The 27,979-nt window shown below is 30.5% G+C and overlaps 2 protein-coding genes across 2 annotated transcripts; one reads left to right on the forward strand and one right to left on the reverse strand.

The window, feature by feature from the left end:
• Positions 1-1,465: 1,465 nt before the first annotated feature.
• Positions 1,466-8,614, reverse strand: LOC134715163 (sugar transporter SWEET1-like). The gene is made up of 6 exons (XM_063577132.1): positions 8,459-8,614; positions 7,727-7,804; positions 6,159-6,282; positions 5,494-5,655; positions 4,838-4,957; positions 1,466-2,511 (listed from the first exon to the last, which is right to left on the reverse strand). The coding sequence occupies exons 1-6, from the start codon at positions 8,524-8,526 to the stop codon at positions 2,425-2,427; spliced, it is 639 nt and encodes a 212-aa protein (XP_063433202.1). The 5' UTR covers positions 8,527-8,614; the 3' UTR covers positions 1,466-2,424.
• Positions 8,615-8,893: 279 nt separating this feature from the next.
• Positions 8,894-24,641, forward strand: LOC134715162 (transmembrane 6 superfamily member 1-like). Its single transcript, XM_063577131.1, has 8 exons — positions 8,894-9,193; positions 11,108-11,309; positions 15,717-15,799; positions 16,529-16,620; positions 17,909-18,025; positions 18,306-18,398; positions 23,144-23,269; positions 24,368-24,641. The coding sequence occupies exons 1-8, from the start codon at positions 8,995-8,997 to the stop codon at positions 24,611-24,613; spliced, it is 1,158 nt and encodes a 385-aa protein (XP_063433201.1). The 5' UTR covers positions 8,894-8,994; the 3' UTR covers positions 24,614-24,641.
• Positions 24,642-27,979: the final 3,338 nt, after the last annotated feature.

Consider the following 27,979-nt stretch of genomic DNA (forward strand, 5'->3'; position numbering starts at 1 on the left):
AGAGTTCTTGTTCTAACTGCTGTATTTGTGTGCTTGTACTTGGACTTTAAATGTTTCAACTGACAACATATTTATTAATCAGGGGATCCTTGGTAATGTCTTAAGGTGGTACCTAGCACTACAGGGAGATAACTCTGTAAAATCAACAGAATGTTTTAATGACGTTGTGTTCATAAGGGAATATTAAGCTTCTCAATGATCAAAATAAGTGTTTGTCAATTAAGAATTGAATGGCTTCTTTTTGTAAATTTATTGGGGTGAAAAAGCGTTGACCGAAGTAAATTTTGTATTCTAAAATTGTACGCACGGTCAACGCTTTTACAACCCTATAAAGTTACAAAAAGAAGCATTCAATACTTATAATTACATTTTTTAGCTAGGATTATAAAAAAACAATTTTCATGAAGTTAAATTTTTAAATTCACCTGTGCACTTTATTGTGGGACCTCGTGTCATCATGAATGAAATGTTATTGTCTCATGCAACTGCTTACGGAATAACATGTGATGTGCAATTAGCCAATCAGAATAACGTATTATAATGAAACATACATCTAATGTAATTATACTTCTATATAACCAGTGTAATTTTTCTGTTTAAACGGTTGGTTCAAATTTTTTGAAATTTTTATATTTTTGTCAAAGGGTCAAAGTTAATTCTCTGTCAAAATTTTAAGAAAATTAAACGAGCCAAATTAATTTTAGTTTAAGTGTTAGGTACCACCTTAAAGGCAATTGGAGGCTAACATTATTCAGTATATTCATAAATAGGAGAAGCTAGATAAGATGTATAATGAATCAATGAAGATTATTCCTTGCTCCATATATTTTTTCTGTGGATTATTTCTCAGATAACAATGATCTTTAGACTAAAATACAAGATATTATTTCACTAGTTGAAAGCAGGATTCATAAAATATTAAAATTTTTAAAATGGTATTAGAAAATTAACTGGCAGATTGATTCTTTGCCTCATGGTGTTCATGGGTTGCACAGGCTCATTGACAAAAACCCTTTATCTTCTTTTAATAAAATAAAAGAAAGAGAATATATAAAATCGTTCAAACATTATAAACTTATGATGATCAACCAAGTTATTTTGAATAAAAAGCCTTACAAATTTTAAATATAGAATGTGATGGTAAAACACATGTATTTCAATATTTATTTATTTAAAAGAATACATTGTATATCATGTAAATGTATATAACAACCTATTTTAATACACAATTTAATAGCAGTAATTTCAACCACTACATAACAAATATAACAAAATGCATTCAAGAATATATAACAAAGTAATGAACAACTTCTGTGATACTGTCTTATAATATCTTCTGATTTTAATAGTGAAAATCATAAAAATATATGTATATTAAATGCAAGTGTCAAATGAAATTCTCAATGAATTTAGTAACAATTTTATATTTTTGAGGTAAATATTTTATGAGAATTGAAAAAAAAATATCTCAATTAAAGCACCATTATATGTTTGTCCTTCAAATATAACGAGTCTTACATTATTCATTTACATATAACATGTTGAGGATACATAACATTTCCTAGAAAAAATATATTGTTGAAAAAATTTGTTTTAGCACCTGATCATGAATAGCACCTACATTTATAAAATGAACCTTCATTTTATGTTTTCCAATTTGATATCTGTTTAAGGTTAAAACTATAAAATTTATATAGTATAAGTAAAATAAAATGGTAAACCTGTACAATTTGCGACTAGATTATTTATAAATTTGTAAAGATAAATTCTTCAAGCTAAAAAAAACATTATTTCGAGTATCACAGTAAATAATTGTTTTTTTTTTCAAACACCAGTTAGTAAATAAAATGAACATTGGTTTCCTTCAATGAATATAAAATAGTACCTTCATCTTAAATATTGAGGAAAACAAAATCACAAAACTGGATGTCATACATTAAAGACAAAACATGCAATTTTTTACATGGTTTAAGGCAATCTAACATTTTAATGAAATTATGAAACTGAAAAGATCATAAAAATATAGGAGGTATAAGAAGACCTTAAGGCCCCTTAAATTGAATTTCCCTTTAATCTTAAATAATTTAAAAGTACCAAATAAAATCCCTCAGAATTAAAGACATTTCGTTGTCAGTTATAAGTATTTATATTTTAAATTCTCCATTTTACTTATTTTATCAAGTTGTACGAAAATACATTGATATAGTACTTTATAGCCATGCAAGTGCAAAAGGTTCCTTCAATTTATGTATTGGCTATTTCAGAATGGTCACATTTTTTTTTTATTTGACTAACATCTTTCTCATCATATAAAACAAACTTAAAATATATTTCAATAAGTAAATGTTACATTTGATTTCCATTATAGAAGCATTACCCATTATAAATTCTATAACAGTTATAGGAAATAATATTCTTATTGAGTCAAGCTGTTTTCTCTTTCTTTCCACCATATATGACCTTGACAACAGCCTTACCCAAGTTTGTAGCTACTCCAACTATGTTTGGTGCCTGCAATAATAACATGAGGATATAAAATGGTGTATCTCTAATTTATATGTTTATGTATTTCTGGTTGAAAGGGAAGTATTTTTATACGACTGCAAAAATTTTAAAATGTTTGGTCGTATATTGGTATCACGTCGTCATCGTCGTCCGAAGATGGATTGTTCCAGATAATAACTATTGAATGAGAAAAAACTCCAACAAAGAAATCATTAAAAGGAAGCTTGGGATTGATTTTGGGGGTTATGGTCCCAAAGGTTTAGGAATTAGGGACCCAAAGGTGCCAAAAACAGCATTATTATTAGGTATAAAAAAATGTCATGTTTTGGACAAAAAAAGGGGTGTGTAGTAGTTGTTTTCATTTTTAGCTCACCTGGCCCGAAGGGCCAAGTGAGCTTTTCTCATCACTTGTCGTCCGTCGTCCGTCGTCGTTAACTTTTACAAAAATCTTCTCCTCTGAAACTACTGGGCCAAATCAAACCAAACTTGGCCACAATCATCATTGGGGTATCTAGTTTAAAAAATGTGTGGTGTGACCCGGTCATCCAACCAAGATGCTGCCACGTCTAAAAATAGAACATAGGGGTAAAATGCAGTTTTTGGCTTATAACTCAAAAACCAAAGCATTTAGAGGAAATCTGACATGGGGTAAAAATGTTTATCAGGTCAAGATCTATCTGCCCTGAAATTTTCAGATGAATCAGTTAACCTGTTGTTGGGTTGCTGCCCCTGAATTGGTAATTTTGAGGAAATTTTGCAGTTTTTGGTTATTATCTTGAATATTATTATAGATAGAGATAAACTGTAAACAGTAATAAAGTTCAGCAAAGTTAGAATAACAAATAAGTCAACACGACCGAAATGGTCAGTTGACCCCTTTAGGAGTTATTGCCCTTTATAGTCAATTTTTAACCATTTTTCATAAATCTAAGTAATCTTTTACAAAAATCTTCTCCTCTGAAACTACTGAGCCAAATTAATCCAAACTTGGCCACAATCATCTTTGGGGTATCTAGTTTAAAAAATGTGTGGCGTGACCCGGTCAACCAACCAAGATGGCCGCCACGGCTTAAAATAGAACATAGGGGTAAAATGCAGTTTTTGGCTTATAACTCAAAAACCAAAGCATTTTGAGGAACTTTGACATGGGATAAAAATGTTTATCAGGTCAATATCTATCTGCCCTGAAATTTTCAGATGAATTGGACAATTGGTTGTTGGCTTGCTGCCCTCCAATTGGTAATTTTTAAAGAAATTTTGCTGTTTTTGGTTATTATCTTGAATACTATTATAGATAGAGATAAACTGTAAACAGCAATAATGTTCAGCAAAGTAAGATCTACAAATAAGTCAACATGACCTAAATGGTCAATTGACCCCTTAAGGAGTTATTGCCCTTTATAGTCAATTTTTAACAATTTTCATTAATTCGGTAAATTTATGTAAATTTTTACCAAATATTTTTCTCTGTTACTAATGGGCAAGGTTCATTATAGATATAATTGTAAGAAGCAAGAACGTTCAGTAAAGTAAGAACTTCAAACACATCACCATCACCAAAATACAATTTTGTCATGAATCCATTTGTGTCCTTTGTTTAATATGCACATAGACCAAGGTGAGCGACACAGGCTCTTTAGAGCCTCTAGTTTTCTAAAGTCATCATAAACTATGGTGACTGGTGAAAAATAATGTTATTCCAATTATTGAACTAATGCATACAAACATAATTAAAGTTCATGTTTTGAAGCCGAATTAAGTTTAAAGATTGCCACCTGTTTGTCAACAAACATTAAATAGGCATGGATATTGAACATGTGTTTAACATGTACAATTAGATAATAGTTTATTTTAAGGACATTCATGGGTATTGGGATACCAGATTTTTACAAGATGGGTCACACTGAGGTCACATTGCATACAGAAAATAGAGTAAACTTTTTCTAAATATTAACAAACTAAAGAATTTTCTTCAGAAAAAAGTATATGTACATAAGTTTTGTAATGATAACTATCCATTGAGTTATAAAAAACATATGCACTATATTTTTTTTAATTTGAGGTTTCTTATGACTTTTAAATTCGAAATTTTTGAAAAGTTAAAAGAAGAAATCTTTAATTGCACAATATTGCGCAATAGATTCGTAAGATCTCAACATTTGTTTTTGTGTCAGAAACTCATAACATGTCAAAATTTTTATTGCAATCCAAATTCAGAGCTGTATCAAGCTTGAATGTTGTGTCCATACTTGTCCCAACTGTTCAGGTTTCGACTTCTGAGGAGCACCTGGTTAAATCATGATTTTTTAATGATATATAACATGTGACTTACATAGACAAAGAAATCTTTGAGCAGAATTCCATAAAACAACCAGGCAAAAGAACAACTGAGGTTTCCAACAATCATAGCTATAGACATACCCTCTGCACTTTTATCTTTCATGCATTCTATCTGTAAGTATAAAAGTCTGTTTACAATTCTTACTAAAAATAACATTCTTAAGAGTCAAATTTTTATCCAATTTATATCAAAGGTTTAAATATCATCAATGTCCAACATCGAGTTTTAATATGAGTACTAATCAATTATTTTTACTAGAGTTATAAATTTTAATTCTGTAGAATATTACACTGTGACTGTAAGCACTCAATATTGTAAAATTCTTGCTTGGTATTTATGAAACTTTTATGTATCAGCAATTTTTTTAGACAATGTTTCAGATCTGATCAATTTGTTTTTACACATGTTACTGGAGTTATGTCTCTTGAAATGAAATTAATATTGAATGTTGCATGTTACACTAACACTTTCATTTCTAGTTCAATTTTTACGAAGATTATATCAAAAGCTGATATTTACAAGGTCTTGAAAGAATGAGAACGACTTTTTACAGGAGTTTTAAATTCACAAAAAGACTGGTTACAATGAGGAAGATTTAATTGAGAAAATTTAACAGACAGTTTATAAAGGAAACTTTTAAGTCATACCACTTCTAAAGCAGGTGATGCTAAGAGTACTAAACTTATGAAGAACATCATCAGGCCATACTGTTCTGTAACTTGTGCTTCATGTACCACAATACTGACACAATACCAGTGGTTTAGTAATAAAAATATTGATCCAAATAACACCTGAAGCAATGGTTTACTCTGAAAAAGTAATTGGACATAAATTTAACTCAAAAAGTTCTGAAAATTAAAAAAAAAAACGTGATTGGTAAGTAAATTCTGATATGTTTATCTTACTAGAAAAGCTATTTCTTTATTTAACATTGAATGATTCTGACAGACAAAATATAATCTAAGGGGTCATCTGAATAACATAATATGAATAGCAAACTAACAAATCATCTATTTTTTTCGAAATTCGTTCTTATAACATGTATAAGATTGATTGAACTATTAGGTTGCAAAAATTTAATTTTTTAAATATGAATTGAAAAAATCAACATTTAACATTTTAAACAATACTACAATTTATGTTGCACAAAATTACCATCTCTGTCATGTCTGTAGTAAACAAGCTCAGAAATTCCAAAAGTAAATTACATGTATAAAATATATGAATAAAACTGAGAAATGGGGGATGTGTCAAAGAGGCAGCAAGTTGCAACCCGACCAAATAGTAGATAAAAAGTCTAATTAATTAATACCTTTGATTTTGTCATGGTAATGTATGAGACCACACCTACAGCACTCATGATCATGGCTAAAAGGTTGATGTACAGTAAGGTAGCATTAGATATCATTAATCCATAAATTGTTCCTACCACACCACTGTAAAAAAATCAATCAGTTGATATGAAGTGTATTGTACAATAAGGTTTTTTTGGATATCATTAAACCATAAATTGTTCCCACCATACCACTGTAAATAAAATCAATAAGTTGACGTTAAATGGTACAGTGAAATTGGATATCATTACCCATCATGCCCTTAAATTGTTCCCATATTGGTTTTCACAATCGAATAAAATTTCCATGAAAATAAATGAATCATCAGTAAGCTTTTAGATTATTGAATTGTCTGAGTGCTACTTCTCATAGTAGCTTGCAAGTGGCAACTAGTTCCATTCCATTCTGGGTTAAATAAAACATTTTTTTTTCTCATTTCCTGCTTCTCTGTGAAGTACTAACATCTTATTAACTTAAAATAATTCTGAAAATTCAAGCAACATTTCCCCCCACACATATCATATACTTACAATAGCTTGAAATATTCTAATTATGTGAAAAAAATTATGAAATAAATTTTATGGGGTTCCAGAAGATAATTGTTTATTTAAAAGACAGAGTTATCTCCCATGTGATTTACAAGGAAATATATGGTAACATTTTCTTGGCTAAATCAACACACTGAATGACTGTAATTATGTATGTATGTCATTTGCTTACCACAAAGAATTTCATGATTTCATAACCATGATTACTTTTCTTTTTTTCTGTGTTTTTGTTAGGGTTTAATTGTGCTTTGCATGCTTTGGTTAAAGACCTTTTTGACTGATTTTTACAGATTTTCTTTATGTCATACTGTTACACCACTGTCCCAGGGAAGGGGGAGAGTTTGGCACCAGCAAACTTGTTTAACCTTGTCACTTTTTGTAAGAACCTGTCTCAAGTCAGGAGCCTGTATTATGATCAGTGGATGTCATTTGTTACAGTGTGTCATGTATTTCATATTTGTTTGTTTGTTCTTTGCTATGAAGTTGTCCATAAATAAGGCTGTGAGTTTTATCATTTGAATTGTTTTACATTTGTCATTCCAGGAACTTTTACAGATTATTATTGGGTATGGGTTTTGCTCATTGTTGAAGGCTAAAGGTGACCTCTAGATATTATATTTGACAGATTGTAAAATTTTGAATTAAAACACGTCAATTTAGGACCAGGATACACAAAACTGTTACCAATAGAAACAATTTAACACTCACATTAAAAAACATAAGCAAAATTTAAGTTTAACACTGAAAAATACAGCAAGAGGAAAATGACCCCCTTGTAAAAAATACTGCACTTAATTATTTACCAAGTTAATATAATACATGATAATAACTCCAAGATAAGGGTTTTCTCATTTTGAAGGCAATAGTCAATGATGAGTCAATGATAGTGTTTCTGAATTTTTCCACAAACAATCAATCCTATGGTGGATATATAGTTATCTCCTTTGCAATCATACATGATATCTCCTTACTTTTATTGTGTTTATATTTATACTTACTTCATCATTCCAAGAAAGAAGAAAATAAAAGGAACATTTTTGGTGATGCCAGTCTTTATCATGTGAATACATGGTGGTCTGAAATTAAAAATAAAAAAGGTCTCCATCTTCAGTTGTATACATTAATGACTAATCATTTGAAGAGAGATTTTTGGAAGTCTCTGGTAAGTCTATTATATTATTTTATGTCTCTTTAAGTAGTTTTGAGTTTGATTTTTTTTCATAAAATAATGAAATATGCAGGTTAGCCTCTGTAATTGTAACAAGGGGTTTATATCATTGCTTTTTACCATGTTTACAGAAACTCATTTTCAGAATCATTAAATATTTCTGTAAAATTATAATTTAAAGCAGGTTATTTCCCTTGTCTGGAGTTAAAACCTCTTCACTGCAATCTTGCTCATTATTTAACTTTTACAACTTGCAACCTTATAAGCATGCTTAGTCTCAAAATTTACTTGATCAACTTTTGTTACTCAGAACTCAAATTTTTTAATCACAACTCAAAACGTTTACTTTAGTATGTTAGTAACATAAAGTAAATCTCTACAGTAAGAGGATGTTTTCAAAGGTATATAAGTATATGGAGCATGTAGCTTTTGACTTTATTTCTGAACAAGGACTGCATCTCAATAAATGATAAATCCACACACAAATGTAATCAACTGTATTTGATATTAATACATGTATGCACATTCACAATGACATATTATAACTTTGTCTTTAACTTACATGCCACTTGCTAGTGCAATTACTGTCAGACCTTGTGTTAGTTTCTCAACAATTACAAACGTGTCCATTATGATATCTGACTTACACCAGCTGGTTATAATAATAACTTAATTACATAGTAAACTTTACTTATCAAGATTACCTTAAATGTGCTAATAAGAAACTTTTAAAAGTTTAATAAGTTTTCAAAAGTTTTCTTTGTCTAACTAACCACTTTTAAAATGTGAATGATATACACGTTTATTTTTATGGTTATAAAACTTGCAACAATTTTTCATCTTAAAGTAGGAAGAGCTAAAAAAAAATGTAAAGTTTAGTTATTTTAGTAAAATACGGTATGCGTTCCGGAAATGAATTTCATACCCGTCATTGACATAAGTTTACTTTATACCCATTTAATCAAGTCTGCGTTTATAAATAGCCAAATACACGTTAAAAATTAAGAAGTATTAGGATAAATTCAAACAGTAGGACGCGGTCAGAAATTCATATCGTATGATAACATCGCCTCATATGAAGATAAAACAGAAGTCACAATGGCATTAACAAGATTTCAGGTGTCAGTCCTTTCAGCATGTTTAGCATTTCCCATTCTACTGTTGATGAAAGTGATTGGTGGAGTAGACAATGCAGCAGCAATACTTGTAGTAGGCATCGTGTCCCTGCTTGTCGTTTTCCTGGTACCTCGGTTATACTTCAGTGACGGTCCACCAAAACATGACCCTTTTTACAATGGTAAATATTCCTTATCTCATAATGAGATTTTTCATTTCATTGTTTCATGTCGTTGCGCCACATCATTTCATTGTTTCATGTCGTTGCGCCACAGCCACAGGGGTTTGTTACAATTTGTCAATTCAATCTTTGTCGTGTTTTTAAACAGGGTAATCTCTCTTGTAAAAATCCATACGAACTCTGAAAAAATCTAATTGCGTTAAAATTTTCCTAAAATCACTGTATCGATAAATTTTTACACCTTATGGCTATTTTTCTGCCATTACTGGATATCACAGGTTCCTGAAAAATTTTGACCTCACAACACAAAATATCTAAAGCCACAATGGAAAAGTGATTGTTGTTTGTGTCAAAAGTTCAAGCAGCTGGGTAAGCTGGGATAAATGATAAGGTGTATAAATTTATTTGAGACCAAGCTGTCAAATCATGATAAGGATATTTTGAAGAAACACGTTAAAATTTTAACAGATTTGATTTTAATGGTAAACAAAAATTACTGTTTAAAGCCTGACTTTAAAGGGCATAACTACTACCCTCTTCCAATTAGAATTGGCTCACCTGTGCAATTATAGGGTGAGTCTGCCCATGCCTAGTAAACGTGTATGAAGGGCAGTTTTATCACCTTTTATCCAAATAGAAAATCCGTGGCTTAGCTAGATTTATAACTATCTGTAAGCAGAAGTAGCTGAGTACAGCGAGGCAAAATTTTTTGGACCCTGTTTTGCAGAAAATGAATCTTTTTCGATCTAAGATCATGAAGATGGTTAAATTTGAAGTGAAGTATGCCATTTTAGTGTTAAGCTATATACATTTCAATAACATATTTTAAAGCACACGGGTGCAATCAAGATCATTTAAATGTTCAAAGGTAATAAATCTGGCTAATCCGGTGATGTTGTCACACATCATTAATTTTCAGTACATCCTATGGGCAATAAACCAATTAACAGCCACACGGTGTTGGGAGAGAGTTTTTTTTTTGGAAATTGGTGGTATAATCCGTGATTGGCATTGTCACACCGCTACACTCGGAAATCCTTGATTAGAGTTTGTGATTGTGATTACAAACTCTCTGTGCGTACTGTATCAAAGACCTTAAACTAAAAACTTTGCAATGTCGACAATTTACTTTGCTTCAGAGAAAGAAACGACTAGAAAACTGGATCATCTCATGACATATAAATTAACATATGAAAACAAAGCAGTTCAAACAATCAATTTTTAATTTGGTGATATTTGAATATGACGTTCATATGTAGCACTGATTGAAGTTTACAACCGAGGTCCTTTAGGAGGAAGATACCAATTTCATTTGAGCTGCAACTTATCTGAATGATAACAGAAAGTCGGAAATAAATGCAGTGTTTTGTATTGATTTCACAGGCATCTTTAACAAGTTCTTGTATTTTTATTAGTATATAAAGATACAGGAACTTTAAGAGAATAAAAATGTTTATTATTTTGGCTTTCTATAGTTTAAAAAATTGCATTGTCTCCCTTTCATTAAAATATGTCATATGCAAATGGATTTCTTCTAAGTAAAAGTCGTGTACAGCAGACAAAATATTTTTCGGAAAAGAAGAACAAAGAGGTTAAGGGTTCAGTTAACGAACAGGCGGATAACCAGACATGACTATTTTTACAAGTACTTTATTTTTGCCATTTCTTGAATAGTTTTCAAAATGACGAAAGTATTTCAAATCAGTTTCGTCATTTACATTTGATATTAATCACTTTTTCAGGTCACAGAATTTTTAATTATTATATCTTATAATTATTTGAATTTTGAAAATGGAAGCTCCATGGAATTATGGCTATGCTTAAAAGTTGTCAATAATTACATTTGTACTTTCTTTGTTGGTACATGGACATGAAGAACAATACAGCTCATGTTTGTTTATTTATTCATTTCAGTTTGGAGTATTTTCCTTTTTGCTTCTTTAGTGGATACCACTATTGCATTAGAGAATGATGGCTACATTGGGAAATACATGCATTTCTACCTCCTGCAGGGAGAACCTTATCTGAAAACTCCTTTTGGAACTATGATCAACTACTGGGATGGTACCATACACTTTGCTTTGGTTTTATTTATTCTGTCAAGGAAAAGTTATGAGTAAGTCTAAGCTTGGCCTATCATCAAGTGTCACTTCATCATGTCTGCATCAACTCAGTTTAGTAAGAGTTATGTATTTGTTATTTCTTTCAGCAATATCTTGGAAGTAAATATTCTTTAATTCATCGAATAGAAGATTATACATTAACCCTCTAAAAATGTAATACATGTACATTGTACATGATTTCAGTTCATTACAATAATCAATAAACAATAAAGTCAAGCAAAGGGTGATTCAGATCTTGACAATTATCTGTCTAATACCAAATGTTGTCTTGTAAATGTTTTTGCTGTGTTACTGCATATAATTGTCTCTTAAACATATCCAACATTCCACCTAATTCATCATGGTCATAGTGATTATTGCAATATGAGATCAATATGCAATAACACTGTAAACATAGAATTTCATTCATATGACAGGTCTCACTGTACTCCATATATATGTTGTGTTTGCATGCATCACCATATACTTAACCTTTGATGTGGTTTACTTATCCTTCTCAATATCACAGATTGTATCTGCTTGTAACGTTACATTGTATTTTGTTTGTTGCCTACCTGTACCTGCATGTCTAATTATTCCATATCTTTTCTCCAACTTCTCATCATGGTCATATATTTCTGATTATCAAATATGTTTCCTTTACCATATGTAAGGATGTTTACTGGCTACTGTTCGATTTGGAAATTATTTTGTATAGTTGAGATCGGAGTTCTTTAGTTACCATGGTCACTTACAATAAACTCCTCGTTTCCATTGTTAAGTACCTCTACACTATAACTTTGCCTAAAAGTTGTCTATCAAATGTTTTTAATTAAAATTTGATGAACTGTGAACAATGAGTACACATGTATGCAACTGCATTTCAGTTTTAAGTTGTATGTCCAACTCAAAATAAGCATTAACCTTCACATTGAAACAACAGGATGCACTCTGTGCATGTACATGTACATTGGAACTCACATCAGCTGTTTCTATGTTTACATGATCAAAATGTAAATTATGCATGAAAATTAGGTTTAACAGTCAGTGGCGGATCCAGAACTTTTCCTAAAGGGGGGGGCCGGGGCCCGCTCCAGTCATGCTTCAATGGTGATGATTCCCTATATAATCAACCAAATCAACCCACCTGGATCCGCCTATGACAGTTTTATATTAAAGTTAAAGATACATTTATTGCATGTGCATTTTTACTTCTGGTTGTTCCAGGAACAGATTTGGTAAAATGAAAAACTCCTTCACTTCTGTTTTTTTCATGTATGATCTCAGTCCATATGGTTTATACCATCACAGTATGTTTACTTTTTACATATTTGGCTTAAAAGGAATAGGCTTGTGTCTGAGTGGAATTATATATGAGATTGAACATATTAAATCCAAACTCAATATATTTTGTAGCATGGAGCATTCTTTTGTTTTCCTCCATGGTTGATGTAGTTATTGCCCTTGAGAATGATGGCTATCTAGGTCGATATTTGCATTTCTACCTGTTGCAAGGGGAACCTTACCTGAAAACTCCACATGGGACCTCCATTTGTTATTGGGATGGTTCAGTACATTTTGCATTGTACATGTTTATCATGTCTAGAAGTAGTTATAAGTAAGTATATTATATATACTGTATATATATTAAAGAGTAACACATACAAAACCAGATGTACCTTTTATGAGAGGAATTATTTCATGAAATCTAAAGATCTTTTATCATTGATATTTCTGTTGGTCTGCTTTTATAGGGGGGGGGGGGGGGGTAGAATTTTTATCGGGACTTCGGGATCAGTGTTTTTTTTGGCTCAGGATTTCGGGATTGGTCCTTTCGGGATCTGGGAATTCTTTTTTTAGAATTTCGGAATGTCGGGATTTAAATTTCTTTAAGTTTTGGACCTTGGGATTTCATGTTTTTCAGGATTAGGACCCCTCTTTTTTACCTCATTATTACAGATTTAATTGGGGTTTCTGCCTTTTTGTGGGTTCATCATGATCATTGGTTGCATATATTTTGACTATTGAATTCATGTTTAAAGTTTTTCAGCAACAGACATTCCCCTCTCACTTCCCATTTCCTAAAACAGTTGTGAATGGGTCTGCCATGTTAATTTTATTTTCTGTATGTGATTAAAATTGGTTTTATTGGTTAAAATACCTTTAACAAAACCAGTTATTGAAGGCTACCTGTATGTATTTGAAACCCCAGTTGAAACTTTTTTGAATTAATTTTTAGGGTCTTTTCAAGATCCTGCTCTGAAAAGCAACATACTCCTTGCAAAATACGACAGAAACACTAATCAGAATTCTAAAAAAATATCAGGTTCATTATTCAGGTGTGTTGGACTCTTTCTTTATAAATGTTAGATCCCTCAGTTTGAAATTCAATGTTGACAAACAAAAAAATTGTTTGTTTGTTACCAAATTCATTGTACCAGTAATCAGGTAAAATATAGGTTCATATAGATTGAACTTCTTTCAAGCAGACATTTTGCATGTTTTTGCATGTTGTAGATATAGTTGTGTGATAAAAAATGTAACACATGGAAAAGGCATATTTATGCATGAAAAAAATGAAATTCAAAATGATTTTAAGATGCACAGGAATTGTTTTAGATTTGAGTGTTTGACTGTGTGCATGAAAAAAAGCTGATTTTAGGCATATATGTACTCATACTAATTATGTTACAGCATGAAAAGATGTTGAATGAAACTGACAAGCATTGATGTTCTGTAAATTCAGAAATTATTGTGTGCATTTATAATTGCGATTTCGTCATTTAAGACTATTTAAAAATGTGATTTCAATTTTTGCAATATTGTGAAAAATCCTTATAAATCATATAAAAAAAATTAAAATGCAAGTTTAAATTATTGCGATTACAAAATAACAATGTATAACCCTGTCACTTTTTTGCAATAATAAAAACATTGCAATAATTTCTGAATTTACATGTACAGTGAATGAAAATATAGTTGAAATGTCTTGGTAGTAAAATTGCTTGAACTGAACATTGCAACACAACTATCATGACTATTCATACATGTCATACATTTCCTTACTAATAATACATGTATTTTTTCATGCTGTTTTTTTTTTTCTACGGTCGGGTTGTTGTCTCTTTGACACATTCCCCATTTCCATTCTCAATTTTATGTAATATGAATATTTTAATTTACTGATCATAATGAAGTTTTTTTTTTATCAAATAGAATCAGTTTCATATATAGCAGTGTGGACAACCGCAATACTTTAATATGTTGGTAATGATACTGAATCATTTAACTTTAATAAAGTCATTGACTATTTATAATAGACAAAACAGTGATTTTACCCTCACTCAGTCTATCAGAGGCCTTCCAGTGGGGATTCGAATAAATAAAAGAGTAAAGTACATGCAGGTGGCATGAAGATAAATAGAAAGTATAAGTTTTCAAAATTTAAATCAACACTCAAGGTACCAGTTTAGTTCTCTGGTAGTAATTCATATTATTTGATAAAGGCGTTTAGATCCTTTGGCGTCACCCTACAGTTTAAATGTCTATAAAACATGCAATATGACTAGGTGGGTGCTCACCTTATCTGACGTCACATAGAGTGGGGGCTCATATTCGCCTCAGACACAATTTCGCAGTTATATGATTTTGAGGAAATTGAGGTGTAAAAACTTCAAAGGATGGTTGAAATGAAAGAAATATGCCGTTAAATTATATTTTTATAACAAATATGATTATTTTTGAAAATGAGACTAAATTTCGGCACTTACGGCAAAGGACCGAAAAATGGACAACGATTTTCAGCCAATTTCATGAATGACAAAAACGATTTCAAAGAAACATTCCTTAGTAATTCTTTGACTGATTGCCCTAAATTTTAGTTTTTTTACACCTTTCAAATGTCTGTTATTCGTCTATAATGAAATTTTTTTGATAACTATTGTTTTAAAAAGCTGCAGTTATTTGGTTTTAAAAAGATATGTAAAAACGGCGAATATGTGTCCCCCCTTGACAAAAAAATCGGAAATTTCAAACACCCTTTAATCCAACTTTTTAGATGATTTTACTCAAAACAAACACGTTTTTAAGCTAAGAATATTTTGCATTTGAAGTTATCTTCATATAGAAATATCAGTATACTTCAAAAACATCAAGACCTGAACATAAGCTGAAGAAAACATGGAAAGATATGGCGAAATATGAGCACCCCACTCTACCACATCTTATATCTATAAGAATGAAGCAACTATAATTTGATAGATTACCTACGTTATTACATTGCTGTCTTCATCTTCATCAAAGACATGAAAGATGACAAATGAATTCTACATTCCAATGACATTGATAATACCGGTATTCTGTAAATTTTTGTAAAAAATGTAGAATGACTTAACTATCATGACTATTTATTTTAATTTCAGTGAAGAATATAGACTTGCTTGTTTGTACTGGTGTGGTTCTATAATAAACAGTGTAGCTGTACTGGTACCTGGAGGAGCTATAGGTATTTCGAAATTATATACATATTTCAATTAAAAAAAATAATGTTTTTCTGGTGTTTTTCTTTAAAATGCTTTAAAATATTAGCGATAAATTAAATGGAGGTTAACTTTTGATTATTAAAGGTTGGGGACCTAGATACCATAATTGGGAATTTTAAATTTAAAGAAAAGGTTGACATAGTTGGCTTGCTATAGATAGCTCTGAAATAAAAAAACAAATGGTGTGATTAATTACATGAATTATGTACCAAACATTAAGTGAAAAACAACTAAGATATACAGCAACAAATGACAACCAAATGAATGGTCTTTTGTCTAACATTCCTTTAGTTGAGTATTCAGGTATTGTATTTAGTGTCATGTTTAAACTTCACTTTGTGTAAAGTCTGTATTTAAAACTTTCAGTTATAATATAATTGTTTTGAATGAAATCATTGCTGTTTCTTCTAGTACAAAAAAAAATCACAAACCATTATTATGATGGTACTTTTCTTCAGTGTTGATTTAACACAGTTAATGTTCTAAAAGTTTACTATAAACATGATAAAGTGAAATTGAAACAGTTTCTACATTTGTGTATGTTGTGTAAGACAACTGAATACTGAATGTTGACCTCTAGTTGTCTAACTTTTTGTCATTGTCTAATTGGGCTTGATTTGAAAACACGTTTTATAGAACTTGTTGGAATCGCCCAAGATTCTTAATTACATACTTTATTTTTATTTTTACAGGGAAATATGGTCCAAAATGGTCTATTCTCCTAAATGTGCCTTATATAGTTATACCATTATACATCCTATTCAAAGTATTGAGTTCTCATTCGGTAAGTTTACTGTGTAAATAAAAAAAATCTATGGAAAATGGCAATGGAAGCAATTCTAAATCTATATTTCTCGTCAGATTTTAACAAATGTTAATCAAAGGTGTATGTCAGGAATTTAATGTCTTGGTCAATGTTTTATAACCAGCTTTGCAGCTACTTTCAACTACTCTTACCAGAGTTTTGCACCTTGGGTATATAGGAATATTATGAAAAATCGCATTGTAAGCTAAATCATGCTTTCATTCATTATGGTCTATTAAATGAAAGGTTTTTATAATTAAGTGAAAGTGTATAGACATATGTATATGTAAAGAATAATGGCAGTTTTGTATTGATACTGGGGTACTAAGTTTATAAGCCAGAACAACAAGCAAGCCAGTTAATGTTAGCTGAAATTCAAGCTGAAGAAGCCAATATGAAGAAAGAAAATATCATTTATCTTGTTATCTTTGATTTGTCTTACCAATATGTTTTTCATGCAGAAAATATGGAATTAAATTTAAATAATTAAAATTATTTTTACAAGAAAAAAACATTGTGGTAATTTTTTGGTTGTATGAATTGAGTAGCATGCATTTCATTGATAATTTGATGCAGTTTGACATTAAAAAGAGTTGTTGTTGCACTGATATGTGACGTCATTGCCTAATATATCTGAGTCGATGATCTTTAAAGTATTAGGAAGTAAGATCAAAATGGAAATTTACAAATTGCAGACTAATACATTTGTATATAAGTTACAGTTATTGCCCTTGGACAGATGAAATACGTATATGGTTGCTGGACATTGGAAAGCTGTTCTTTTATTTTGAAATTAAAGATTTGTTCACAATTTACCTTGGATAATGATTTTTGTCAAACCTGTGACATTTTGTTGAGGAAGGGAATCATGGAAATCCTTCATTACAGCAGCAGCAGACAACATTACACTTAAAAGTTATAATCAGATAGCATCATTACAATTTTATTCTGAAAAGCTGAATAGCATCATTACAATTTTATTCTGAAAAGCTGAATAGCATCATTACAATTTTATTCTGAAAAGCTGAAAATGTTTAAAACTTATCTATCATAATAATGCATAAATTATTTTTATGACGAAAAGTCTACAAATAAGACTAATCATTGATTTGCCACTAGTTTATAGATTTCATGGGGAAGTGAATATCTTCATTTAACACATAAATGATTGTCACTAATATCATGAATATCCAGCATAAGTTTTGAAAAAAAGGCATGCAAATGTATAATATTCGACATGTTGAAATAAATTACAATTTTTTTTTAGGCGAGCAGGAGAAATTTATTAACATCAATAGGGACCAGAGTGAAAAAGGGACCAGTAGAAATGCTATTTATTCTTTTCTTTGCAACTTGCATTGTGGTTAATGCATTCAGAGCTGCTGTAAGTTATTGTAGTAAGGAATTTTATTCCCAAAATGTTAAAAGAAATTATATTGTTTGTATTGTTTTGGTTTATAGCCTAATGGGATGCATTATAATGACCAAAATGATATTCCTGTCTGCTTACTTTAAACCTCCTAATATGGATAATGTGTATATGAAAAAGATATGAACTTCTTACAATTTGTTGGGGTTTGAGAGAAACACATAGAATTTAATGAATCTATGATATTTTACTATTTAAATAGAATTATTTAAATTCTTTTCTGTTTTATCTACAGGTAACCTTAGGCTGTAAACATGATATGACAAAGAACTACCTCAAAGACTTTGAACCCTTCTTAGCTGAAGATACATCTTTTCCTAAGATGCAGGTAATAAAATAGTTAATAATCATGATAATTGTACTACATTTTGTATATATCAAGTTTCTTTACCTTAACTTAAATAGTGTTTTCAGTATGAATTGGCATTGTCAGTTATCCTATCAAAGGTCAAAGGATTTCTCTAGGCACTCTGGCTTCTGCCACCAAATAAAAATTGACCACTACGAAATAGTCCCAAAATGGCATTAAAACACCAACGATCAATCAGTTAGTATGAATTGACGCTCTTTTGAAATTTAAAACTGACACCTCACAATTTAGATCTACTGAAATGATTCTTCATCCTTGTTAATAACTATAATACCATCAATTTTATGACATGAAGGAGGAATAAGGGAATAGAGGGTTCTTGAAAGTGATAGATTTTGGTATTGACTTAGCTGATACTTTGATAGTTAGTTTATCCTGCTGCTGATGATGTTTAGGTGTTGGTGCTGTATTGAAAAATATGGTTGTATTATTATTATTCTGACAAAACATTAGGTACCATAAAAGATAGAATTCGTTGGTGCTCTGCTTTTGCACCAGTAAGTAGGTAGACAGCAAAAATAAGAGATAAATTGAAAAGAGACTCTAGAAAAAACTTTTGTTTGCTTAATAAAACATTAATCAGACGTCAGGGTCATCATATACTTGGGTAAAATTAAAAATCTGTTCTGACACATATCTTGTAAGCATTGATCTGGATGTACTCATAACAGGAGTTTTCTTTCACCATTTAGGTGGCTTTTATATTCCTCAGAAATATCTGTAGGAGAAAATCTAAGATTTTGAAAAGGGAGCATAATTCTGGATAAGAAGGGAGGCAAAAAACTTTCTAACTGCATTTACAGTAAATTAACTATACAATATTTCTAATTCAACTGAAAGATAGTGTCTTGAATTGTATAACAAAAAGATAATAATTTGTATCAGTGGATATCCAGTATAAGAACTTAAAATGAAATGTTATTTTCGTATCTGTATGCAGATGCTAAATGATATTCTTAATTTTCTTGATAGATAGGTTTATCTATTCATCAAACCAGAGACAGTCACCAACATTTACTTTTTAACTGGATTTTTGTGACAAAAATGTCGGTTATTGATTTGGGGATGCTCAGCGGGCGGGCTGGCTGGCATGCGGCAATCAAATGTTGTCCGTGCATTAACTTATGAACCGTTCAACCAAAGCTTTTAAAATTTTAATATGTTGTTACTGACAACTAAATGAAGGTCAAGTTCACTAATGGCGATTTTGACTTATACCGTTCAGGAGTTATGGGTCTTGAAAGATTGAAAAATGGCGTTTCCAGTCGTGTCCGTGCATTTACGCATGAACTGTTCTACCAAAGATTCCCAAATTTTATTATGTTGTTACTGGTGACAAAATGGAGGTCAAGTTTAATAATGACGATTTTGACTTTTCCCGTTCAGGAGTTATGGTTCTTGAAAGATTGAAGAATGGTGTTTCCAGTCGTGTTCATGCATTTTCTCATGAACAATTCAAGCAAAGATTTTCAAATTTTAATATCTTGTTACTGATGACAAAATAGAGGTCAAGTTCAATAATGACGATTTTGACTTTTACCGTTCAGGAGTTATGGTTCTTGAAAGATCGTAAAATGGTGTTTCCATTCACGTTGTTGCATTTACTCACAAACCATTCAATCTAAGCTTTTCAAATTTTAATATGTTAATACTGATGACAAACTAGAGGTCAAATTTGATATTGACTATTTTCACTTTTACCAATCATCAGTAATGGTTCTTGTGATATTGCCAGGACACAAATAAATGCTAATAAATCCGGTTTGCTGTCGTTGTGTCAGCCTCTTGTATTTGATTAACTCTTTTTTTTCCCTTGGTCAATTATATTTTTTACTTTCCCTCTTTACTTCCTTAAAGATATTAAGATCCATTGTTTTAAGTATCACTCCCTAAAAAAGCATGTAAAAGGAAGAATTTTGCACCAGTAAGTAGGTAGACAGCAAAAATAAGAGATAAATTGAAAAGAGACTCTAGAAAAAACTTTTGTTTGCTTAATAAAACATTAATCAGACGTCAGGGTCATCATATACTTGGGTAAAATTAAAAATCTGTTCTGACACATATCTTGTAAGCATTGATCTGGATGTACTCATAACAGGAGTTTTCTTTCACCATTTAGGTGGCTTTTATATTCCTCAGAAATATCTGTAGGAGAAAATCTAAGATTTTGAAAAGGGAGCATAATTCTGGATAAGAAGGGAGGCAAAAAACTTTCTAACTGCATTTACAGTAAATTAACTATACAATATTTCTAATTCAACTGAAAGATAGTGTCTTGAATTGTATAACAAAAAGATAATAATTTGTATCAGTGGATATCCAGTATAAGAACTTAAAATGAAATGTTATTTTCGTATCTGTATGCAGATGCTAAATGATATTCTTAATTTTCTTGATAGATAGGTTTATCTATTCATCAAACCAGAGACAGTCACCAACATTTACTTTTTAACTGGATTTTTGTGACAAAAATGTCGGTTATTGATTTGGGGATGCTCAGCGGGCGGGCGGGCTGGCATGCGGCAATCAAATGTTGTCCGTGCATTAACTTATGAACCGTTCAACCAAAGCTTTTAAAATTTTAATATGTTGTTACTGACAACTAAATGAAGGTCAAGTTCACTAATGGCGATTTTGACTTATACCGTTCAGGAGTTATGGGTCTTGAAAGATTGAAAAATGGCGTTTCCAGTCGTGTCCGTGCATTTACGCATGAACTGTTCTACCAAAGATTCCCAAATTTTATTATGTTGTTACTGGTGACAAAATGGAGGTCAAGTTTAATAATGAAGATTTTGACTTTTCCCGTTCAGGAGTTATGGTTCTTGAAAGATTGAAGAATGGTGTTTCCAGTCGTGTTCATGCATTTTCTCATGAACAATTCAAGCAAAGATTTTCAAATTTTAATATCTTGTTACTGATGACAAAATAGAGGTCAAGTTCAATAATGACGATTTTGACTTTTACCGTTCAGGAGTTATGGTTCTTGAAAGATCGTAAAATGGTGTTTCCATTCACGTTGTTGCATTTACTCACAAACCATTCAATCTAAGCTTTTCAAATTTTAATATGTTAATACTGATGACAAACTAGAGGTCAAATTTGATATTGACTATTTTCACTTTTACCAATCATCAGTAATGGTTCTTGTGATATTGCCAGGACACAAATAAATGCTAATAAATCCGGTTTGCTGTCGTTGTGTCAGCCTCTTGTATTTGATTAACTCTTTTTTTTCCCTTGGTCAATTATATTTTTTACTTTCCCTCTTTACTTCCTTAAAGATATTAAGATCCATTGTTTTAAGTATCACTCCCTAAAAAAGCATGTAAAAGGAAGAATTAGTAAAAACCAAATTGTTTCTTTTCCTTGAGTACTTGCTTATATATTAAGATCCATTGTTTTAAGTATCACACCCAAAAAAGGAAATATAAAAGGAAGAATAAGTAAATACAAATTGTTTCTTTTCCTTAAGTTCTCCTGCTCTATAAAGATCAATTGTTTTAGTTTACACTCCTTAAAAAAATGTAAAAGGAAGAACTATTTAAAAATAATTATTTTATTTTTTCCCCCTTGTTTTGTATAAATGTTAAAAGTGACATTAGTAAACAATCTGTAAAACATAATTGATATTCATAACATTTAGTTATCATTTAAACATATTTTTATATATATATGATAGTCAGCATTGACTGTGATTGTTTGTTTTTGGGGATACCCTATTTGGTTCCACAACTCCTTTTTCAACACTTTATTCCAATTGTATTAAATTATGAACTTTGCCACAGCTTTATTAAGGGGGACTCATCTATATAAGGGTGCAACATGTGGAGCAGGATCTGCTTACCTTTTCGCAGCACCTGAGATCACCCCCGGTGTTTAGTGGGGTTCGTGTTGCTTAGTCTTTAGTTTTCTATGTTGTGTCTTGTGTACTGTTATTTGTCTGTTTGTCTTTTTTTATCAGAATAATATTACAGTTTCCTTTAGATATCTGCCATTTCAAATCTAAAGGATTGTGAGTAATATCTTTGTTCATACCCCAACATCAAAATAATGTCATGTCATTGATTGAATTTCCATTGTTTGAAATGTTATTAGCCAATCAAAACGTTTCCATGTTAACTTTGAAAATTATCAACAGAATTCAAGCTGTGAATTCATGTGCCCACTACAGAATACATTCATATTGTGTTCTCCTAAATCAGAAATGCCTTATCAGAACTAAACAAATATCCAATAAAATATTCGCCATATAGTGCCATAGTGTATTATCTATATTGATCTCAATCATTTTTGGGGAGCTTCCTCTAGCATGTCGAGTTTGATTTTCCAAGGGCTGGGATGCTCATATTTCATCTGGTTTTTATAAAGCTTTCAGTACTGAATTTTCTTTGTTTGGAAAGAGAAGATATTTATTTTTTTAACCAAAAAGACAGTTTTCACATTGACACTTGCTTAGTAACTTGAGTGTGACATTATCACATTTACACCATGATGACTTTAATGTAATTAGTTAATCCTCATTCTTTATGGTTTACAATGAAATAAGGTTAAATTGCAGAATAATCCTCTCCTAAATGATCCAAAGCATTCATATAGCATTAGCTTTAATATCATGGTTTGAATTTAAGTCACCCAATTATATATATTGGAGGACGTATTTAAGTGTTTAGATGGATGAAGAGTTTTGTATTTTATTTCAGATGTTGGTTTACCTATTTTACTTCTTGCCTTATTATGTGTATGCCATCTATAGACTATTGTATCCAGGACCAACTAATGGTTTGATGAAAGATTTGGCTGTATTTCATGCTGGGGCTGCTGCACAGGTGAGATGAGACATTTTTATTATGTCCACAATGGGCCCCTTATTGGATTTATGAATATATTCTAGTATGTTTAAGTTTGTTTCTGAGAAAAAGATAACTATTGAATGATTGGTATTTCCATTTTAACTAAATATGACCTTTTTATCATAGTTTTACATTCATGAATGAAATTTCAAGGCTAATAGTCACTTTACAAATATCAATTGAAACAGTTCTGGATCAATATAGATTCAACATCCTTTATGACTAACAGGAAATGTTTTAAATTCCTATTGCTTATTTCCTTTTTTGATCGCAATAATTGGTTGGCTCCTTCCTATTGCGTCTACATTTTTTCAGTTGGCCAGTGTTGAAAGGTTTTGCAATGATCATGATGATATATAAAATTAATGCACTTGATTTTTCAATACTTAGAAATCGTAAAGCAAACATGTATTTACTTTATACATTGTGTTTTTATTTTTGCACATCAGATGCTGTTGCATTTTACTCATTTATAAAAACATTACATTAATTTCTTAATTTCTAGTATTTATATATTACGATAAGGCAAAACATTCTAAAGGCTGTTCCGGAAAATACCTGTTTAGGAAAATACTTTGTCCCCCAAGGGACAGCACTTTTTTTTTAACTCCTTCCACCCACAGAAATATAAATAGATTAGAACAACACTCCCTTTATTTTTTGCATTTCAAATACAACCACCCACAAAATGTTTTAACAAATTGTGTTCCCTGCTTGCTGGCCAAATTTTATCAGAAAAAAATGAAACAAAAGCTAATTAACAATATTACAGATTTGATGACCACCTATAATTAAACATTATTTTGATGATTGAATGTTTATTGATGTTTGTGCAAATCAGTAATGATAAATGAATAAAATTTACAAAAATACATGAACCATTAGAACTATTATTTGTTCTAAATCTTTGATATTTTTTAAGAAATGTCAACAAAACTTTCTGATATTAAAATTCAAGCATCACTGATGTGTCTTTATGTAGAAAAAATGGGCATTTGTCATACATGTATTGTAAATCCAGGTATCTATGATAAGTTTATGATAAAAAATAAAAGAAAAACTTGTTTTTTGTAGGCCCAATTTGTGTACCTGACAACAGCACACCATAGTAGGACAGCAGCTAATTATCGTATCCCATCTACACCAGCAGCCCAGTATTGTTTCTTGATTATCAACATTGCTTTACTTGTTGTACCACAACTGTTTGCCTACAGATGTATAGCAGGACCTAAGAGAACAGAGAAAATTACAGATGAATCAGTCAAGGAAGATAACTCTTCAAGTCAATCATCATACAATCTTAGAAATAGAAAAAAGTGAACACAAATGAATTATATCATATATAGAAATAAAATATGTTCTGTTCTGCTCTGTTCTATATTGTAAAATTTTTTAACCAGGTTTTATAGTGTTAATTTTTATCAGATATTTTACCAGATTTTGTTATAATAGCATAACAAGTGTTTTGACTTTGAATTCTTTTTATATAATAGTTAGTTGTTTTCTTTAGTTGTGGTAATTTGTAGCATGGGACTGGTCTATACTTATGAAGTAAGAGTTTTTGTTTTTTTATTTTAAATTAGTTAACATAAATTTAATATAAGAAAGCTGTGACTTCAAAAAATATAAGTGACTGATACATTTCTTTTTTTTTTAAATAAATGTAGGTGATAAATGATGTTTTGTATTTTGTATTTTTTTTAAAGTCATAAGAAATGAGTGAGTGGTGAAAAATAATGTTTATCCAATTCTTGAACCAATGCATGTATATCATATACTAAGTCCTCTGTGCATGATTTTATCATTTTTTACGCAAATATATTGTATAATCGTCAATTTTTTTTCTCTCTGTCTGTTATGAATTAACAAATATGGCTGCTCATTAAATGCTGTGTTTTGAAGCCGAAGTTTACTGATTGTTACCTTATAGTAAACAAATAACAAAAAGCATGAGTATTGAGCATGCGTTTAACATGTATAATCAGATAATTGTTTATTTAAATGACAGATCCATGCGTATTGCGATCACCAGATTTTTACGAGGAGGGTCACACTCAGGTCACCATGCATACCAACAATATGTCGGCAAATTGCTTCTTGGAAGCAAGCAATTGAAAATAAGTATATATCTTCTAAATGTGAACAAATTAAAGAATTTTCCTCAGAAAAAAGTATACGTACATAATTTGTATAATGAAAACTATCCATTTAGTTATAAAAAAACATATGCATATATTTTTTTTAATTTGAGGTTTCTTATGACAAAGTTTTCTGATAAAAACAAACAAAAATAATAAACTTTTACAATTTCCTCATTTTATTAAGCATATGACAATAAGGAATTCGAAATGAAAGAAAAAAAAGCAATGTTAAATCTATTTATGGCAAAGAAGAAAAAAAGATGTGTCAAAATATTCCTATATTTATATAGTTTATTACTTGAAGTTGTGTAAATGTGATTTGTCCAGGTCTGTTTGATTTCATGTCATGGATTTTTAAAAAGTAAATCATGGTTTGACATGGATATAAATGTTTTGTTTGATTAAATTGGTCAAAGAAATGTCAGTGTTTTATTTTTTGATCACTGAATACACATAGGGCATGTGTAACCCATCTTCTTCTAAATGTCAATTTGGTATAACATGAATATGGTTTCAACTTGCAACAAGTCAATTATACATTTTGAAGGTGTTTTATCTTATTTTGACCAATAGAATCAAAAATATTGTATTTCAATTTTTTGTCTTAATGTTAGCCTATTTAAAATTGTGTATTTTGATGATGGAGACAATCACAATATATTCGATATACATTAATGGTCTAGATTATTGCTCAATTATAGAATGCAAGACACATCCCTATGCAATCAAAAGGAGTAAAATGGGTTTATTATGTACATTATTTTTTTTAGCAATATATGCCAAATACATATTTTAGGACCATTTAATTCATAAAAATATCAGTAGTTGATCATACATTTGCATAATATTGAAAATTTTGAAAGCTTTAATCCATTCATTGCATTTTATACGACTGCAAATTTTGAAAAAAATTTCGTCGTATATTGCTATCACGTTGGCGTCGTCGTCTGCGTCGTCGTCGTCGTCGTCCGAATACTTTTAGTTTTCGCACTCTAACTTTAGTAAAAGAAAATAGAAATCTATGAAATTTTAACACAAGGTTTATGACCATAAAAGGAAGGTTGGTATTGATTTTGGGAGTTTAGGTCCCAACAGTTTAGGAATTAGGGGCCAAAAAGGGACCCAAATAAGCATTTTTCTTGGTTTTCGCACCATAACGTTAGTATAAGTAAATAGAAATCTATGAAATTTAAACACAAGGTTAATGACCATAAAAGGAAAGTTGGTATTGATTTTGGGAGTTTTGGTCCCTACAGTTTAGGAAAAAGGGGCCCAAAGGGTCCAAAATTAAACTTTGTTTGATTTCATCAAAATTGAATAATTGGGGTTCTTTGATATGCCGAATCTAACTGTGTATGTAGATTCTTAACTTTTGGTCCCGTTTTCAAATTGGTCTACATTAAGGTCCAAAGGGTCCAAAATTAAACTTAGTTTGATTTTAACAAAAATTGAATCCTTGGGGTTCTTTGATATGCTGAATCTAAAAATGAACTTAGATTTTTTATTATTGGCCCAGTTTTCAAGTTGGCCCAAATCGGGGTCCAAAATTAAACTTTTTTGATTTCATAAAAAATTGAATAAATGGGGTTCTTTGATATGCCAAATCTAACTGTGTATGTAGATTCTTCATTTTTGGTCCCGTTTTCAAATTGGCCTACATTAAGGTCCAAAGAGTCCAAAATTAAACTAAGTTTGATTTTAACAAAAATTAAATTCTTGGGCCTCTTTGATATGCTGAATCTAAACATGTACTTAGATTTTTGATTATGGGCCCAGTTTTCAAGTTGGTCCAAATCAGGATCTAAAATTATTATATTAAGTATTGTGGAATAGCAAGTCTTTTCAATTGCGCAGTATTGTGCAATGGCAAGAAATATATAATTTCACAATATTGTGAAATAGCAAATTTTTTTTTAATTAGAGTTATCTTTCTTTGTCCAAAATAGTAAGCAAGAAATATCTTATTGCCAGATTTTTTTTTAATTGGAGTTATCTTTCTGTGTCCAGAATCAACTTAAATCTTTGTTATATACAATATACAATGTATATTCACTTTTTACTACCAACTGATAAATTTAAATAATCTTTACCATTCAGTGATAACAAGCAGTTTTTTTTACATTTTATTTACAGTTTATTTTATGATGTATTTAAATGAGTGGTTATTGTTGCAAACTCCATTAGAATATTTTAATTGAGATTAGTTTTGGAATAAGGGAAAGGGGGATGTGATTAAAAAATTGGGTTCAATTTTTCTCATTTGAAATTTCATAAATAAAAAGAAAATTTCTTCAAACATTATTTTGAGAGGATTAATATTGAACAGCATAGTGAATTGCTCTAAGAGAAAACAAAAATTTTAAGTTCATTAGAACACATTCATTCTGTGTCAGAAACCTATGCTGTGTCAACTATTTAATCACAATCCAAATTTAGAGCTGAATCCAGCTTGAATGTTGTGTCCATACTTGCCCCAACTGTTCAGGGTTCAACCTCTGCGGTCGTATAAAGCTACGCCCTGCGAAACATCTGGTTTTATATGGTT

Source organism: Mytilus trossulus, chromosome 4 (genome assembly GCF_036588685.1).
Source record: "Mytilus trossulus isolate FHL-02 chromosome 4, PNRI_Mtr1.1.1.hap1, whole genome shotgun sequence".
In the NCBI taxonomy this organism is placed as follows: domain Eukaryota; kingdom Metazoa; phylum Mollusca; class Bivalvia; order Mytilida; family Mytilidae; genus Mytilus; species Mytilus trossulus.